Raw genomic sequence first — 19,803 nt, 5'->3', positions numbered from 1 at the left:
AAATGTGATTATTTGATTTGATTATATTTAGACACAGTATTTTATTTTATTACATTTAGAGACAGTATTTGACTGTTTAAAAGAATAAGATTAATTTAATCTATAACTTTATGTTTATGGATCTACCGGAGTCTCAAATGCTCAGCTTTTGAAGGCCAGCTTTATCGGGAGTTTCAAATATCTGAGGATACTCAGGTTTTTAAAATTTGTAAATATGTTTTAAAACTTTAAAGGAAATTCAGTCATTTAAAATTCACTGAGTTAATAAGTGGACTTACCTGAGTAGTAAATTTAAAACTAATCAAAGAATTAAGTGAAATCCATGGGTTTTTTTATACAAAAAATGGGCAGTTTTTAAAAAGTTAAAATGAACATGAAAGGCTTAGGAATGCCAGATTTTTACATTTTTCAGCTTTAATAAACTCAATACCAATGAAAACAAGCAGCTTCAAAGGTTTATTTGCTCTCGGAAAAGCCCCTATCAAATATTTGCAAACGTAGTTACCGAAAACACAGGCGAGCATGTCGTGTACCACTAGAGTGATGGTACACGATGGTAGTGATGACGGAGGGAGAATGAGACCCAGATCCAGCATCGCCCACCGCCGGCCAGTCACACCATCACATTAGATCCACCTCCCCCCACCACCACAAATTACATTCTGATTTTTCTACCTTAGGATTGCATATGATTTGGAAAGAACTCCCAGATATGCTGTTGAGTATTAAAAAGCTAAATGCAAAACAGAATGTAAAATATTTTATTAGCTAGGACGCCAGTTTAGCTGCTATAAGAAAGGGAACCATCATCGTAGTTCAGGGCTAGCACGGCAGCTTCATGGTATCCGGGACACAGGCCTTTTCTATCTTGCTGTTTTTCATCCTTAACACCCGACTTCCATCTCATGGCAAAGATGGTTGCTCTAGCTCCTACCACCAAGTCAGCGTCCTTCTCTAGAAGGGAACAACGGCTCCCTTCCTTTGAAGGTCACAATTCTGAAACTGCCTGTATGACTACAGTTTACGTCCCGTGGGCTATAAACGTAGTGAAACGGCCACAGGCAAGCTGAGAAATACAGTCTTTAGCTGGGTGTCTGTGCACCCAGATAAAACTTCTAGTGTTACAGAAGAAGAGAACAGAGATTCAGGACACTGCCTGCAGTCTCTGTCACAAATATGCCATTTTTTATGTTTAAAAAGGAAAGATTGAAAAAATGGAGAGTGTCTGTTTACATTTGTGCTGAAAAAAATATGAAAGCCTAGGAAACAAACAAGATTCATGCAATAAATCATTGGTTCCAGAACATCAGCCAACAGTCCAACGTCAGTACGTAATGAAGTTTTTGTTAGTCCAAAAGTGAGGGTTTAAAAAGGACAGTGAGTCATAAATTTATGTTTATTCAATTTAAGCTGTTACTCTTTATTAAGAACAAGTACTTTTCACTTTTTGGAGTTAAAATATCCTTTCTTTTATGCAATAATGTTGATACTTAATGGCAATGTATTTGTCCATTCAGCAAACGTTTCTGAAACACCCAGACATCATAAGCCTGGCACTATATAAGATGCTGAGGATTCGCTGGTTATAAGTCCCCACACTCAGCAAACTTAGAGTCTGGAGGGGAAGGCAGATAGTAAATACAATACCAGAAATAGAGTTTCAAAGTAAGATGAGCACTCTTTTAAAAAAAGAAATGTGGAATGAGCTATAGGAAAATATTCTGGAAGGACTTAATTTGGATCCGGGAGTCAGCGAAGGCTTCCAGAAGGAAGGGATATTAAAGATGCATTCTGAAAATGAGTAACGGTTAGCTAGAAGACTGGTAGGGATGTGTGTTGAAGGCAGATGGAGTGGCACGTGCAGAGGCCTAAGAAAGAAGAGTTTGGCCCATTGAAGGCACTGTGGCCAGAAGTGAGTGATTACAAGGAATAATGGCAGAAGGGTAGCAGGGGATAGATAGTGGGTCTCACCAGCCATGCATGGATTTTAGATTTGCACCCAAAGGCAATGAGAAGATGTAGAAAGGTTTTGAGCAGGAAAACAACCACCCAATTTACATTTTTAAAAGGTCACTCTGGCTGCAGTGTGCAGAAAGGACTCAGGGCCAGGGAGTGGTAGATGATGGGGCATCCGGACAAGAGATGCAGCAAAGACGGTTGACCTCTCGGGGTAGATTTTGGTGAGATATTTCCTGTAGAAGACAGAAGCAGGGCTGTGATGGAGAGCCAGGGCTCTGGGGTCAGACTACCTGATTCAAACCCTAGCTCCACCCTGGCTGATGCAGCTAGCTTTGGGGCCTCAGTTTCCTCACTTGTAGAATGGAGAGGAAAATCCTAACTGTGCCTCAGAGCCCAGTGAGGAATAAATGAGATCATTCATGTTAAATGCCTATAATGATGATTGGATGTATAAATCTTACTGTTTTATTATCAGTATTTCTATTTCCAGTATTAGGTGTCATAGAAAAAAGATCAAGAAGACTCTGGATTCTGGTTTGAGCACCTGGGTGGTCATTGGACCATTTCTTGAGATAAGAAAGATAGTTGGAAACTCATGAATCAAGGAGAAGAGAAGGGAAACCCTTCAATTTTGTTCAATGTATATCATTTTGGATGTTAAGAAAGGAGCTGTTAACTCTGACTAATGTCACTTTATATATTGCTTTTTAGGTGACTACACTAAAATATTTTTAACACTCTTACTTGGCAAGTTTTTTAAGTGGATAGTCCCATTTTGTTTCCTTTCCCAAACATTATAAAACATAAGCTCGAAATTACAAAGTCTGAAAACCACTGTTCTAAATGATAACACCAATTACAAAGATGTATATCAACAAATGCAATGTATTTCTATGTGGAACACATAGAAATTCTTGCCACCTCAGATATCCTCAATTACTGCAATATAAGATGATTATTTCTGCTAGCTGCACAGAAAGAGGTCAATTTCCTATGAAACTTGTCAGGTTCTTAACACACCAAACTAGGTCTTAAGCTTCAGAGGATTTAAGCCCTTGTAATGACCGATTCTCTTTTTAGAGATTCCAAATTTTTTATTCATAAAACTAAGTGTGAGATGGGCCTCTAAAATCATAAGGTCTAACTCCTTTATTTTATAGACAGATCTACTACATATTTATAAAAGTTTTTTATGTTTACATAAAGACCATGATGAGTAATGACTTTTTTCAAATTATTTCAGAACAAAGCAAGAGAGAAGAACAATTAGCAAATATCTCAACTATATTTCCAGTCACATATCAAAATCTTATCACATACAGTTACTAGGAAAGGCCTTTATGGAACTACAAGGAATATATTTTCCAAATATCATTTCATTTCTAGCACGCAGGCTCAATTTTCATATTTTGACACCAGATATAAATATATCCAGGTATAAATATATATTCAAGATGAGTAATTAGCCAAGATATTGTACCTGTGAAAAAAATCAATTCTGGAATTTTCTAATTTGCCTTTCTTAAAGAGCCAAGCCTAGTCTGTCTTCCCTTCATGAATGTTCCTAGAGCATCCCAAACAACAGAGACCTCCAGCTCCTGTAAGGAATTCTCCTGACTACTCATCTGCTACATCATGGAAACCACTATGTAGAGAGAGACATACATATTCACTCAGCCAGATTTAAGCTAAGATCTGTGCTCAGCAGTGTTGGTTCAATGGCGACCAAAGCCCTCGAGGAGTTCAAGGTCTCATGGGAAACTCTTCCAGCACTCAGTCAATTGCCTGGATGTGGCCCATCCACAGTCACTCAGCCAGTGGAGCAAACAGTAGCATACATTGAAGCTCTCACACCATTTGGTTGCTCTTATTTTTTTTTTAACTTTCTTTATATATAACAACCCCAGTAATCCAGGGGTTGAAACTTTTCAAAGTCATAGATTTGAAACTTTTCATAGTATCATAAGATTACTTGAAATAGAACTCAGTGGGCTGATGACAATACACAGAGGGTTTTTTTCTAATCTAATTTCAGCACTTCAATTGCTTCATGAAATTGAATTATATGTCAATAACTAGAGCAGTTTTGCTTTATCTAAATTTATACTATCAAATTAGGGGAAAAAAGAGAAAAATAAATTACCTTTATCCTTGATTCCAAGACTTATTGCTGTACAAACTAACATTTTTAAGGTTGAGAGGCCCTTGCATTGATGTGTACATTTACTACGATGGTTTTTGCTTCCTTGTAAAGCTGTTTTCAAATCAATGGCATGTCTTACAATCAATGTTGCCTTAGAAACCAAGAAATTCAACATGAGGACTCAGACTGACTTAATGAAAGAACGGGTTGGCTACCAAGAGACTGAATCCCAGCTTGGGCTTACTGCCAGTTAGCTACTGACCATCGAGCTCTGTGACATCTGCCGAGCCCCTTCACTCCTCTGGACCTTTTCCACTCCATCCATAAAATGACGGCTTGCACTTGTGTTGTTCAAACTGTGATAAGGGAGGGGTTGGCCTGGCGGCGGGAGGCGCTCCTGGGCTCCGTTACTAGGCCCATTGTTCAGATGGACAGAAGGAGGCCCCGCCTATTCCAGGAAAAAGATCTTCTGTGGAAAGGTGAGCACATGAGCGTGTTGAGAATCAACAGCCAGATGAAGAGGTAGTAGGGCAAGATGTGTGGGAAGGGGAGCTGAGTTTCCATGCCCTCTCCAGGCGTCCTGCTCTTCCCGGACCTCCATATAGTCACCAACCTGGAAGCTCGCAGTGTGGTTTTTAATACACTCCAAGTTGCTTGGTGCAAAACCCTGTGAATCCCTGAGGAAGAGAAGGAAGTCGAAACAGAAGGGTGGGACCAAGATGGCGGAGTGAGAGGTCTTCTTTGTCTCTCCCCCTTCGAATCTACAACTAATTGGACATTCACCGATTAACAAAGGATATCCAGATAGCATCTCAAGACGCCTAAAAGTTTCGTGCTACTACACATCGGAACACGGACAGACTTCCCCCCAGGAGGAGGTGGAAATAGGTGAAAACTCTCCAACCCCCGACCCCCGGACAGCCTAGTTCCTGTAGGAGGCTCTCTTCCAGTGGACTCCCCCATAGCATCGCCACACACCAAGGGCAGGAGTGTGCACTCACCAGTGGAGCGACGGTGGAAACGGGTGACAACACCGCTACCCAAGCCCCCTGCGATCACACCTAAGCCCAGGGGGAAATCCCCAGGGCCCTGCACCCACTGGCAGGGAAGGCCTCCACTCGCCATTAGCAGGGAGGCCCCGCCCAGAAGCCAGAACAAAGAGAAGCTCCTGGCGGGCCCAGCACGGCACCAGACTGCAAGCCGCCACTGAGCTCACGGTCTCTGGCGCACGGCTCAGTACAAGGGGCACCCTGACTTCCCGTAGATGTGCTTGGGGACACGTTTGGAGCTCCAGCGCCTGGCTCTGCGGCATGGGAGAAGGCACCGGGGTCCCGCATCTCCCCGGCAGGGAAAGCCTCTGCTCGCCATTAGCAGGGAGGCCATGCCCAGAAGCCAGGAAAAAAGGAAGCTCCCGGTGGGTGGATCCCCCGGGGTGGCTCCAGACTGCAAGCTGCCACTGGGCTTACGGTCTCCAGCGCTTAGCTCGGTGCAATGGGCACCCAGACTTCCTGTAGTCGTGCTTGGGGACACGGCTGGAGCTCCAGCACCTGGCTCTGCGGTGTGGGGGAAGGCTCCGGGGTCCCACATCTCCCCAGCAGGGAAAGCCTCTGCTCACCATTAGCAGGGAGGCCACGCCCAGAATCCAGGAAAAAGGGCAGCTGCCGGTGGGCGGATCCTCCGGGGTGGCTCCAGGCCGCAAGCTGCTGCTAGGCTCATGGTTTCCTGCGCACGGGTTGGTGCAGGGGGTGCCCAGACTTCCCGTGGACGTGCTTGGGGACTGGGTGGAGCTCCAACACCCGGCTCTGTGGCCCGGGGGGTTGATCCAGGGTCCCACACCCCCCCAGCAGGGAGGTCCTCTGCTCACCATTGGCAGGGAGGCCCTGCACAGCATTCGGAACACCAGGAAGCTCCCTAGAGCAGAATTCCCCACAAGGCAGCAGCTTACAAGCCACCGCCAGGCCCACGGACTCTGGCTGTGTCCCAGACGAGGCAAGGGGCTCCCAGAGATCCCATGAGAGTAAAGTGGGGCAGAGTAGAGCTCCAGTGAAACGGCTACATAGCCCAGGGGGGAACTCCAGGTTCTTACAGCAGCCTCAGCTAAAGCCTCTGCACAGTACTAGTGGAGAGGTCCTGACTGGCAATCGCAAGGCGGGAAGGCCCTGGGGCAAAAGCAGCACAGCTAAGTAAGCTAATGACAGACTGCAGAAGATACCCATAGCTCTGCTGGGACCTATAGTGGACAAGTGTGATCTGGTGGGCTCTGTTAGGGACAAATCGGAGATTATAGGTGATCCTGCTCCTGGCTGGTGGGAAAGCCCACAACACCGCTGCAGACCACAAGGAGGGAGTGCGTCTAGGTGGGCTGCAGCAGTAGGCACCAGCAGCCTGAGGCCCCCTTGTGATTGCCCCCACAACTGACGAGGGACCCCACAGGTCCACTGTGACTACGAGGAGGGGTCCAGACCCAGTCAGTAACAGCTGACAGGGTTCCTGGTTGGTGCAGTCTAAACAGCTGCCCCCACACACACACCAATCGCAACAAGTGGAAGCAGCGACTAACATCTATCTCTATGCGGAGGCACAAACCCACGCCATCAAGCAGTATGAAAAAATATATTAAATCTCCAGAACAGAAGGAAAATGATAAGCATCCAGAAAACAATTCCAAAGACAATGAAATCTACAACCCAAAGGACGATGATTTCAAAACTGCCATTATGAAAAAACTCAACGACCTAAAAGAGAATTCAGATAGACAACTCAATGAGTTCAGGAGCTATGTCACAAAAGAGCTTGACACTATAAAGAAGAACCAATTAGAAATACTGGAGATAAAGAACACAATGGAGGAGATTAAGAAAAATCTGGACTCGCTGAACAGTAGGGTCGATAATATGGAGGACAGAATTAGCAGTTTGGAGGATAGGAATATAGAAATGCTGCAGGCAGAGGAGGAGAGAGAATTAAGACTAAAAAGAAATGAAGAAACTCTCCGAGAATTATCTGACTCAATTAGGAGATGCAACATAAGAATTATAGGCATACCAGAGGGAGAAGAGAAGGAGAAGGGGGCAGAAGGCCTGTTCAAGGAAATAATAGCTGAGAACTTTCCAAACTTGGGAAGAGAGATGGAACTTCATGTCACAGAAGCCAATAGATCTCCAAACTTTATTAATGCAAGAAGACCAACCCCAAGACATATAGTAGTGAAACTAGCAAAAGTCAACGACAAAGAGAAAATACTAAAGGCAGCCAGGCAGAAGAAAATAACTTACAAAGGAAACCCCATAAGGCTATCAGCAGATTTCTCAGGAGAGACCTTACAGGCTAGAAGAGATTGGAATGAAATATTCAAAACTCTGAAGGACAAACTGTGATAAGGGACCAGTTTTTAAAAACTCCCCTTTCAGTTGCAGACTGATACACTAATGAAATACAACAAAAATACCTTTTGATGCCACAGCAATGTTAAATTGCTATAAAAGCTTCTAGATGCATACTCTCGATTTCTGTACTTGTCTCGTGTGCACACTGGCCCCAGGCCCACAACTGCATTTTGAGTGGCACTGACTTAGACTCATAGGACTTAGACCACTAGGTACATTAGATGATGCTTCTGCAAATGAGTTATCACCTTCATTTATTTGATTTTGTTTATAATACAATCAGCTTATATTTCCCAATTCCATAGTAGCTGAGCAATAGACACAAAAATTCTTTGGATGAGTTATTCAAAGTGAAGGTGTTATTCATGGCAGATTTGAGAGAGCAATGGCAGAGTTAATCCATCTGTGGGTCACTGACAACCGACCAAGAATACAGAAGATGGCTTTCAGGCAAAATAATAAAAGATAAATATTCTCTTTTCCTCTCATTCATCAAAAAGGACGAAATATGAGAATCTATCAGTTTAAAAAAGATACTTGATGACCAGCCCTATAACCCTTTGAGTGTCAATGTTCCACAGAGGGTGAATTTTCAAAGAGAAGACTGATATATGGTGGCTTGTATTAAAATACGCTCCCCCCACACCACACAATCCATGACAGAAGATTATTTAATGGTCATTAGCCATAAAACCATTGCAATTTATAGGAGCACAACTTTCTGAGTAATACACCAAAGTGCATGGGTCCATGCAAATGTGCATACTTGTTGCTTTTATAAGCACTCATGCCAAGGTAAATGTACATATGCGCTTGCTCTTCCTCTTGGCCCAATCATCTGGCACCTGGGGGCAAAGGCTAAACGACCCCTACAAATGAGCCAGCTCAGACTCTGAAGACCCTTCATCAAGGAGATGAGGGAGAGACTGCCTCAACTTCCAGAAACAGGGCATCCCCTAGGCAGGTCAGTCCCAGGGGCCTCCTGGACACCTGCTGAAAGATAAGGATATCTGCCTTAGAGCCTAGAGTGACAATCAGAAGCTAGCCAGTCCTGAGCTCCAGGCCAACACTATAAGAGAGAGGTTCTCCAACTTGAGTGTATATCAGGATCACATGCGGGGCTCATTAACATACAGTCTGCTGGCCCCACTCCAGAATTTCTCATTCAGAAGACTGAGAGTTTGCATCTCTAACAAGTCCCCAGGAGGGTCTGATGCTGCTGGTCCTGGGAACACACTTTGAGAACCACTGGTATCAGACATCTGATGACAGAATCGGAAAGACCTCAGAGGTCATCTGATCCAAACCTCTCATTTTACAGGTGAGAACCCTGGGGTTCAGAGGGAATGTCTTGCTCATGGCCATATATCCAGTACTCCGAGCCTACTCTTACCAAAAAAAGAAACTCTGGTCTCCAGATCCTTAATGTACTGCTCACTTCATGATTCTAACTTATGGCCACAAATCAGGTCCCTGCTCTCTGAGAAGGAGCACCAGCAGAGACTTCATGCTGTTGACCCTGCTATCCACATTTCCTTGTGGGAATGACACACTAGTTCTATCAGTGACCTCGCAATGATAGGCAAGTGGCCTGAGCCCAAACAGAGTGAGAGCACAATGGGAACTACTTCTTGCCTAGATTTTCAACTCATAATGTCTGGCTCCAGAGAACATGCTCTTACCACCATGCCATACTGCCTCTCCCCCAGCTCTCTGGCAGTTGGCACAATCAGATGGTCTGAGGTTTTGAAAAGTGACACAAGGATGCAGGAGACAATGACAGATGATTTGCAGCACTGCTGTGGAGGCAGGCGCCCAGTGCAGCCTCAGCAACTGTTAGGGTGATGAGTCCCTGGCTGCGGGCTTGGCAGTCTGGTCTGATCCCAGTGTCAAGAGTCCCTTGGATCCTGCCCTTTGCCTGAGTCTGCTCTCCAATTCCCATCAATTGTACGAGCTTCCTGCTACCCTCCAATAAATTATTCTTCTGCTTAAATGATCTGCAACCAAGAACCCTGGCCAACACTATAACCCATTAATTTACCCATCGGCAGAGAGCCAATTGCTCATAACGGAAGTTAGAGCTCCGGCACAGGCTCCTGCAGTGCCTTCCACCTTCAGAGTCCTTGGATTTCCGCTGGTTCACTCAGATCCCTCTGACAATGTTTGCAGCACCAGCTGCTTGACTCACAGGGAGCCCCGCCCCAGGCCACCCGCACTCAGATGACAGCCATGTCTGTGATGTATGTTCCCTGGTCAGAACTGACAGATCCAGGAGTGCACCCTGATCCACGCCAGGTCCTAGGCTCTCACAGGGACAAGAAAGGCCCAGAGCTCAAGCTCGGAAGGGAGCAGAGCCAAGTCATGCTGATGGCTGGAGAAGGGCGCCAGAAGTGCCCTGGCACTTGCTCTCCCAGTCTTTATCCTTCACTTCTTCTAATTTCATGAGATGCCCTGGTGTGAATCCTTCCAATAAAGTCCCCTTTTTGCCTGAAGTTCAACCTCTGTCTTTAGTAACGTTATAGCTTTGCTACACTGATTCACTGAAAACCCCTCTCTCTGCCTTCTCCATCTAGCTGCCTCCCTCCCTGCGACCCCACACAGGGAGTTCTTACAAGGAAACCTCTCCTGTGATTCAGGTATCATGGGAAAAGAAAAACTAAAGGTGATATAGACTAGAAGGCATTTTAAAAAGAAAAAGACTCTTTGAGGGTTTTGACTTTTTTCTATACATTGCTTTTTGTCAAACTCCACTGTCAGATTTTTCCATTTTGTATCTGCTCACAACATTACAGCCTCAAAACTTTCATCTTCTGACTCCAGCTTTAGAAATACGGTTTTCTTCAGGTACTTAGATATTGGCGATTGATTTGAATTAGTGGACTGGATATCTTTGTTTCAAGTGGCTTAAACATCTTAAAAGAAAATATGCAGCTCTCCACTAAGAGCAACTAAGGCCCTGCAGAGAAAGGGCCAGCTCCCGGACTGGGAAGGGTGGTACAAGAGGAGCTTGGAGCATGTAGTTATGCCAGAAAGTAAGGAAGTGCTCAAAAATTGATGGAGGCGTGTCACAGTGGCACAGGAGTTAGCTTGATGGGGTTCTCATTGCACAAATTGTGTATAATTTGAGCACCAAAATGATTAGGTACAGTAATGAAGTAAAAACCATTGGCTAAAAAAAACCACACACAAAAAAACCCCTAGGGATCCATGAGTTTGTATGGATTATAAGTAAATAGGAAGAAAGGGAAGTCTCTTACAGTAGAATGTCCAGTGCCAACTAGTAAATGTGGAGAGAGTGCTAGAGCTGGAAAATCATTATTTTGCAACCATCATGTTATAGAATGGGTCAGGAATCATCAATGGATACTAATTCTAGAGGGACGTCTCGAGGAGGAGGATATTTGCATGGTCTTAAAAAGTATCTTCCCACCAAAGTACTAGACAGTGGAGAAAACCAGCGAATTCAACGTCACCAACAGAGGGGCAGACGAATAAGATGTGCCTCCAGAGAAGACCACCCCCCTCCCACCCCAAGAAGGACCCGACATAACCTATCCAGAGACCCAGCCAAGAACGCATGGATGGAAGCTCGAATGGTAAGATAATCAGTCAAACCCCAAATGAGGAATGTTCAACTTAAAAAGGGAGAGGTGACTATATTCTTCAGAAAGTCAATGTCACAAAAGTAATGAGAGTCTGTAGAAATGTTCCAGATTAAAGGAAACTTTAAAAATATGAGAACTAAAGGCAATATCTGAGCGTACACTGGACCCTGGACTGGAGGTGGGGAGATGCCAGTAAGGACATTACTGGGTCAACTGACAAAACTGGGCTACAGACTATAGATTGCACACAAATACTGCATGAAGTCTGTTTATGGAAGCTTCATCGGCGGACTGTGCTTATGTAAGAGATTATCTCTATTTTTAGGGAAAACACACTAACTCATTTAGGGGTAAAGGCCATGAAGCATATAACTTACCCTCAAACATTTCAGAAAAACTGAAGAGAACACACAAACGAGAAAGAAAATAGAGTAAACAAAAAACAACAACAAAAAAGAAAGAAAATGAGCTAAATTTTCAATAATAGACCTGTGTTTTTCGTACTATTCTTATTCTTGCAAACTGTTTCAAATAAAAAGTTTTAAAAACTGCTTTGGGGGAGGAGGGTGACTGCAGAAGAGCACAGGGAATCTGGGGGTCGGTGGAAATGTTTTATATCATGATTATGCTAATGCTTACACAAATGTTCATGTCTGTCAAAACACATTGAATCGTACGTTTAAAATTGGTGACTTTTACCGTATATAAATTATACCTCAGGAAAGCTTACTTGAAAAGGTACAAAGGGTAAAAGTCTGTTGTTTGAAAAGATTCTGTGTTCGTTTAAAGGGAGGAGGAAGCGGGAGTACTTGCATTTGCCTCCTGAGAGGCCTCCGGGCGTGCTACGTCATGACGGAAGGAGGCTGTGTGGTAAAGTGGGTTTACTGCAGCCAGGTGGACACAGCCAAAGATAAAGTCACATAGTCCCCCTTTCTGAAGCACGTTATGGCACAAAAAATTAATCATTTTTACATTAATTTCTATTTTGTACTGAACACAATATTCACATAAATGGTTAAGATAAAATGTAAAAACTCTATGAAATCTTGTCCCCGAGGGGCCCTTCATATTATCCCAGATCCTGAGAACATCCCTTACTGTCCTCAGAAGTTCCTCTGGGTAGGCAGGGAGAAGTGTGTGTGTGTGTGTGTGTGTGTGTTTCCTGCACAAGCCCCCGCTTGTGGACGGTCATTAGCATCCCACCCTCCCCATTGTTCAAGGTCTTACTAAGGGGATCCCTCCTCCAGAGGGTCACCCTTCATGCTCCACCTGGACCACCTTTGAATCTCTATTAAGTATTTATGACCATCTTCCTCATCACAGCTACTTGTGGACAGGCACCTCCAACAGAGCACTCGGAAATGATCCCCAGCACTGAGCACCGTGCCTGGCACTCTGGAAAACTCTGTTGCATTTGAACTAAGCAAAGAGGAAGGAGTGTGGGCATACTTACCATTTTGCCCCTTCTCCCCTTCACAGAGCCAGAAAGTTATGTCACTTTCTACTGAGAAACCCATACTATCTGCGCCACTTCCTCTAATAGACTTCCAGCCCAGGAACGTGATAGTTGGTTCTAAAATGGGATTTTGTTATAACCAATGCAATAAACTTTTGGGGACTCAGATTTTCAACTCTGGTGTATGTAGGAAGAGAGACTTTAAAATCAGCTTATGGCTCAGAAAACAGTAAGGGAAACTCAGAGCAAAATGTTTCTGTCAAAGCATTACGAGGACAATTTAGATAAACTGCTATGCAACCTACAGCTCATCAACTAAAATTGAAAATGACACCTCACTGGTAGCTAGAAATGCTCATAAATAGAGCAGTGATAGCTAACCCCACTGCCAGATAAAGCAGAGAGAAGTTAGTCCATAGCTAAGAAAAGCTGGAGCCAGGGTTTGAACCCACACAGTCCGGCCCGAGAACCTACATTTTTAACCCCTATATCAGCATGAGTTAAACACCAATTCCCCAGTTAACATTCCATCCAGAGAGTTCCAACATAAGGTCTGCACCCAAAATTAAGCCATCAGAGTTGCCGGAGACACTCAACTTGTTTAACAAGCAACACTTCACCAAGCCTCATTTAATACTAAAATCAATAAAAGATCACACTTTCCCCCATTTAATTGCTGTCTTCCAGACACACTTTCTTCCCACACTGAATAGGACCCATTAAGGTTCTTATCAGAATTCCTTTTTGTCCTACTTTTATCTGAGGAACTGATAAGGCATTTCTTTCTACTAACTTCAACCATCGTTCTTTCCTCCATCTCCTTCTGCTGAGAAAGCATCACGCTGACATCTTCAATTACTAGCCCTAACCAGACAGCAGCTTTTATCTTCCCTATGGGCTCTGACTCATGCTTTTATGAAGTGCATACAGGCTACTGGCCAGTGAACGCACTTCAGAAACATCCTCAAATTGTTTCGTTGCAAAAGCAAGCTTCCTTGTGAAAGAGTTGGTCATTTTCAGGTCCTTCCACACTCCACACAGGATCCTAAACTTCTATTTGCAAAGAGAAGTTTCACCTGAGGCTCCTGAGTGGCAGGTCATCTTACCCACCCATTATAGAGACTCAGGTGAATTTTTCACTCAAACTTCATGACTTCAGACAAAAGAGCATATATCCTTCCCTGATTTCTTGTCTTTGGAGTCATTGCCTCCTCCTTTATCCTGAGAAGAAATGGAAATGGGCCAGGTTCCCTCACAGAGAAAAAGAATTCAGAGGTCTTAAATCCATTCTTAGGGTTCTGGACAGATCCATGTGGTTTGGAAACTGTATTTCTAGCAGTTTCTGAGTCACAAGCACTGAAAGGATGTGCTAATGACAGCTGGGCACAAGGATAGTGGGGGTCCTGTAAGGTCAGGCAGTCCTGCCTCGGCCGGGGGGCGGGGGGAGGCGGGGGGCGGGGGCCTACCTCCAGGGGGCAGGAAGAGGGTCAGGGCAAGAGCCTGGGGGTGACGAAGAAGGTGTTCTAGTCACCAGGATTAAATGGGACTTCCAGAGTAAACAACTCACCTCCGAACGTTCCTCCCCTAGTGAGCGTAACTGCAAGCATTTTACTTCAAACAGACTTCTTACCAATACAGTATGGCTCAGCTTACTCCTTACATTTTCGTACAAAGAGCCAGCATTTGTCAAGCTCCTGGTACATTCTAGACACTGTACTTCATACACTGGCACAAATCAAAATATTGCAAAATGAAATAGGGTTCAGCGCGTCCTTGAAAAGAAAAAGTATGCAGCTAAAGCCAGACCTGCCCCTATCATTTGTGGGGCCTGGAGCAAGAACACAAATGGAGGCCCAGATAATTACTCCAAAGTGCTAAGCAAGGTAGCAACCCGTCACATAATCCTCCTCTCCTGACAAATGTAGGTTTACAACAACCGGAAAGGCCAGGTACAATCTGGAATTCTGAGACTCCTCAGAGTTCCAGGCCAGACATGAAAGAGCAGCCCTGGCCAATGGACAGACTCCTTCCCCTTCCCCCCCAGGCTCCGTCATCCCCAGGGAGGCCTCTTGGGCACACCTGTGGACACCCAGCCCATGTTTCCGAACTCTTCCACAGCCTCAGCCCCGCTGTCCCTGCGGGCACTCGTCAGAAATGGGGTCTGCCCTCCCTACCTGCACAGACTCTGGAAGCAGGCTTGGGGCCTTTGCGCAGTGAATTCCATCTGGGTCTGGGGGTACATGGCAGTGCAGACTCTGGGTGGGCAACACACTTGGCTTGCAGACCCCTAGCCCAGGGGGGAGGGGCACAGCCTAGGGAAGGCCAGACCCTGCCCTTTAAACCACCGAACTCCATTTTATTCTAACTGCATTGACTTTTCTTTCCTTGAAGCTTCTGGGAGGGTGGCTCCTTCTATTAAAGATGAATCAACTGGTATCAGAGAGGATTCCTGTCTGGAAGGGATAAAAGAAAACACTTGAAGTACTTGCAGCTCTCTAGAAAGATTCGTCAGCTGATATCCTCGTCTGAAAGAAGGAAAAGCTAAATATTCCTTAAACAGCAAATGGATTGAACAGGGTCCTACAAAGTCAGAAGAGGTGGGATCCTTGTCCCACGGCATAAATTGGGCAAACCTTGACGTTTTCTTCGTGTTTTTGAAAGTGGGTGTCCTACTGAGACTTGTGCAGAGAGCCCAGAAGAGCCGGATGAACTAGCCAAGGCACCTGGGGCAGCAAGGTGGGAGTCCTAGGAGTGAGCACACACGAGTCAAGTCGAACAAGCCAGGTCTTGGCCTGCTGAAAACAAAGGCCTCGGCAAGGGGAGCCAGGGGAGGCTGGGGGAGGGGGTGGCGAGGGGGGGAGGGGGTCACAGTGGGGAGAGTGGCTAGGGCTTGGGCTTCACCCTCACGACTGACTTGGTATCTGCTTTGCTTTTTCTCAGTCAGGGCCAAGTTCACCAATTTTCCAGGCCTCTATTTTTAATTCTCTAAAATGGGGATATTACCTGTCTGCATCACCAGTCAGTGATGCCCATAAGAACTTAGCACAGTCTGGCACACGGTAAACACTCAGTCAACGGTACTTATTTAGAACTGAGAGCACAGGGGCCAGAGCTAGAGTGACCCCAAGATGTGGATCAGGCAGCTCCCCACCAGCCACCCCAACATCCAAGACGGTTCTGCAGAGGCTGTGCGCGCTAGTGGGGTGGATGAGGCTTTAGGGAGAAAGGCAAATCAGAACAGATCGGGGAAAGCAGATACCGGTCAAATGTTACGTCTCAGCCCTGTTTTGGGGCAGGGAATGGGGTGCCTTTGAAAGTCGCCCCGCTGGAGTTGCAGAGGACAAGCGCCTAAAGGCCCCAAGTTGCCTGGATCCACGAGCCCCCGGGGGGTAAAGAAGGCGGCGGCGCTGCACCTCCTCGACTCCAGGCCCGGCGGGGATCCGGGCGAGGGAAGCGGCCGAGATGGGATCGCCTGGCACACAAGGGTTGGGGAGACGCTACCACTCACCCAGCAGCAGCAGCTTGAGCTCGCGGCGCGCGTCCTTCTTGTCCCGGCGAAGCTGCCGCTCGATCTCGGCGCTGATGCGCTGCGACTCCTTCTCCTCCGCGGACAGACAGCAGCAGCCGGCCATGGTGCGCGCAGCACCGACGGGGCGACGCGGCCCTGAGCGCCCTGGTCCTCCGCCCGCAGCTCGCCCGGCCGATCCGCTACGGGCACCCGGATTCCGAAAGGAAAGACGCGGGCCGACTTGAGTTTCTGAGTAAGAGGCCTGGACCGCCGGGGCTCAATCCCTCCTCGAGGGTGGGCTCGGAGGCGGGGGCGAACCCCGAGCGCTGGCAACGCTCAAGTGCACCGCGGATCCAGGCTCACCCAGCCTCACACCCACTCCGGGGAGAAGGAAGATGAGCCAGGAGGTCGGGAGCCTTGCCGGTCCCCGGAAGATGCGCACGCTCCTTGGCCCTGGAGCGGGACACTCAGGGGGCGCCGACTGAGCGTAAAAAGTTGGGGCGCCGGTGCCCAGGAGACAGCGGGATCTCCCGGGCCTGGAAGTGTCCCAGGCAGGCGGCAGGCACGGCGTCGGTTGCAGGCAAAGGGCCTGGTAGGCCCTTGCTTGGAAAGTTTCAAAAACCTCGGCAGTGACCGCAGCTAAGACTGAGTGGAAAGGTTCCTGCTGGCGCTTGTGCTCTAAGTGGCAGAAGGAGGCGGAGCGTCTCGAACCTGCAGCCCTGGCGTCTGCCCGACTTGGCCTTCGGGGCACGACAAGCCGATGGCGCCTGGGGGCGAGCGGGTCGCTGGGGCGCGGAGCCGTGAAGGGGGTAGAGGGGGGCGGGTGGGAGGAGGAGCGGGGGCGCCTCGAGTCCCAGGGAGCAGCCCCTACACCTGCCTTCCCGGCCGTGGCGTCCCGGCGCCGGGAGGGCCGCCTGCCGAGGTTGCAGTAAGCAGCGAGCCCTGCTCCCTGCCCAGATCCGGGCGCCAACAGGTGAGTGAGCCTCGCCAAGTGCCAGCCGAAAGAGGAGTGCAGCGGAGCCAAGTGTCCGCCGCGGGACACAACGCGCCAGGGCCGAGGCTGAGCTCTCCACCCGGCTTGAACTTGAGGCTCGCACACCAGCCTCACCACCGCACACAGCGGGGTTTCCTAGACGGGCTCCTTCCGGTTCCCGGACGCCCCAGCCCGGCTCGGGCTTGGCCACAGCCCTTGGTCAGCTCGGCAGGCTGCCTGCAAGGTGCGTCTGGGCCTGAGCCCGCTGGCGCTGTGCTCAGAGAGGCGGCTGCCACGGGGTTCAGTTAAATACGAGAAGAGCGGAGGGTAAATATCCTCCTGGCCCCTTCCTCCACTACCGGACAGGAGGGCTGGAGATGGGGCAAATGGAAAACGGCTGGCTGCTTTGCATTCTGTAATGAAAAAGAATGCTTTGTAGAGAGGGCTGACACGTTCCCAGCAGCCCCTGGCATGTTCTCCGGCCCAGCCCTGAAGCTTGACAGCCGCCTTGTGAAGGTGCGTCCGCACAGGAACCTTGGCCGGGCTCCTGGAACGTCGGCATCATGTTTGAGTTGCATTAATAAAAACTTAAAAATTAAAAAGCACCTCTTTGTACTGAAATGGCACAATAGAATGCATATCACAACATCTGATTTTTTCTGGTGTGTAGATTTTGAGGCAGAGTGCAAAGAGGTCCGTGGGAAAGCAGAAAAGGAAAGGTGGAGGGAGGGGATCCTGTCGTCCGCAGCAATGAGTGTTTTCTTCTCTTGAAGTCAGCATATGCTGTGTAAACACTTTGTGGCGTTAGACAATTAGCTAATGCTTCCTCTGTGAAGAGCAAGCAGAAGTGCCTTTCATAGGAGTAGCATGTAGTTAATCCAAACGGAGGAGCATATTGAGTGGAGAGAGGGGTGTGTGTCATTATATAAAGAATATGCCCTTATAATGCTATCTGGCTGCAAGGTCTTATGATTTATTTTACAGTTTAAGGAATGTAGTTGAATCTGGCGTTAAAAATGAACGTGCATACATTCTTCAATGCCTAACTCTTTATTTTCCTTTCTTTGCAGGCGTAAGTTGGCAGTAAGAGTGACCCCTACAGGAAAACTCCTGGACATTTCTCATTTGATCCTTTGCCTCTTCATCACACATTTCTCTCTTAGCTGTTGCAGATTCATTAACAATTTGAGAATAAGACCTCTTAGCTTCTCAAACTAATAGTTACATCTTAATTATTAGTATTTTTTAAATGATTAAAATGAGGGCAAATTTGAACTCCAAGTTAACTAGAATAACTGACTTGTTAGGTCGAGCGTTGCTAAGATTTCAAAAAAGATATGAAACATATTGCTTATGTCAAAACTGCAAAACTTTCCTGGGCTGGGCAACTTGGCAGTCTGAGTCAGAAGCCTTAATGTGTCCATCCCTTGACCGAACTGGTAATTCTCCCCTTAAGAAATAATCAGGGAAGCCGTAATTTATGTGCAAAGATTTTATTTCTAACAATGACAAATGATAACTCAAAACAACCTAAATGCCCAGCAAGGGGGAATAGGCCAAATAAATTATGGTATATCCATACAATGAGATATTAGATAGTCATTAAATACGTGAATAACAATTAAAGATTTTGGGGGAAAAAACTTCAAAATATATTGAGTGAAAAATGCAAGATACAAAAATCTAAACAGCGTGATACAAGTTTTATTCAGGGAACACACATGGATTTTTAAGAGTCTAAAGGGACGTACAGCAACAAGGTAAGTTGCTCTGAGTCATAGCTTTTTAGTTGATTTTAATTGTCTGATATACAATTATTTGGGGGCAACTCAAATATTATCTGGGCCCCACTTTCCTCAGCTGTAAAATGAGAGAGATGAACCAGAATAAGCTCAAAGGGATCTCCCAACTCTCACATTCAATTATTTCTTTGATGATTTTCACCCTTATAAGACAGAATAAAAGTGATCATAAACCTAAAGTTGTTATTGACCAGTGGTAACTAATGAGAACTATAAAACTAGGATATCACAAGTCAATTATTTTTCTACTTCTATCTTTTTTTATTCACGTCTGTATTTTCCTTATCTTCAGGATCTGGGCGCAGGATGAGAATAATTTTAAGTTATTAATTCATTTGCAACATCTTTCCAGGAAGGGGTAGCTTTGAAAAGAGGCCTTAATAAAAGAGAATGTTTGTTTTCTTAGATTATTCCCAAATGCTGCCAGGCCACTTCGTTCCTCTTGAAGAGCAGAGCACAGCCTGGACAGGAGTTTTCAGATATCTGCTGAGTGCTGGGTTACAAAGGTAAACTGATTGTCTGGGTTCCTCTGACTGTCCACTGAGTCCACACCAAGCCCTTTACCAGGCACTGGGGATTAAGATAATAAGACATTCTAGATGTTACGTAGGCTACAGTCAAGTAGAAAGAAGTAAGACTGAGACCCTGAAATCTGAACTCACCCCTCCCTGCTTCCTCCCCGAGAGCAGACAATGACAGCAAGGAGTTACCTGGGTGGCTCTCCACAGCCTACAGGTGTGCCCTTCAACTAACTTCTCCCTTCAGCTGAGCCTCATCTCCCATCAGTTTCCCGGAACTCCAGACAAATGGAACTATGCGTTCTCCCTACCTCCATGTCTTGGCGCACGCTGTTCCCTCCTCCAGGAGTGCCATCTCCTAACCCAGGCAAAGTGAGGGACTTTCTTTCCCAAACACATCTCTTCTGAGAAACCATCTCCACCTCTTGTCAGTCAGACCCATCTTCCTCTGCT

At 46.4% G+C, this 19,803-nt stretch overlaps 1 protein-coding gene across 1 annotated transcript in view; it reads right to left on the bottom strand.

The window, feature by feature from the left end:
* Positions 1–17,460, bottom strand: part of GNA14 (G protein subunit alpha 14) — a 162,241-nt gene extending 144,781 nt beyond the window's left edge. The window contains exon 1 of the mRNA XM_023627177.2: positions 16,058–17,460. Coding sequence (XP_023482945.1) covers positions 16,058–16,181 — 124 coding nt within the window. The 5' untranslated portion in view covers positions 16,182–17,460. The remainder of the gene's footprint in view (positions 1–16,057) is intronic.
* Positions 17,461–19,803: the final 2,343 nt, after the last annotated feature.

The sequence above is a fragment of the Equus caballus genome, chromosome 23, assembly GCF_041296265.1.
Source record: "Equus caballus isolate H_3958 breed thoroughbred chromosome 23, TB-T2T, whole genome shotgun sequence".
Lineage (NCBI taxonomy): Eukaryota > Metazoa > Chordata > Mammalia > Perissodactyla > Equidae > Equus > Equus caballus.
This window is presented reverse-complemented; position numbering and strand designations above follow the sequence as displayed.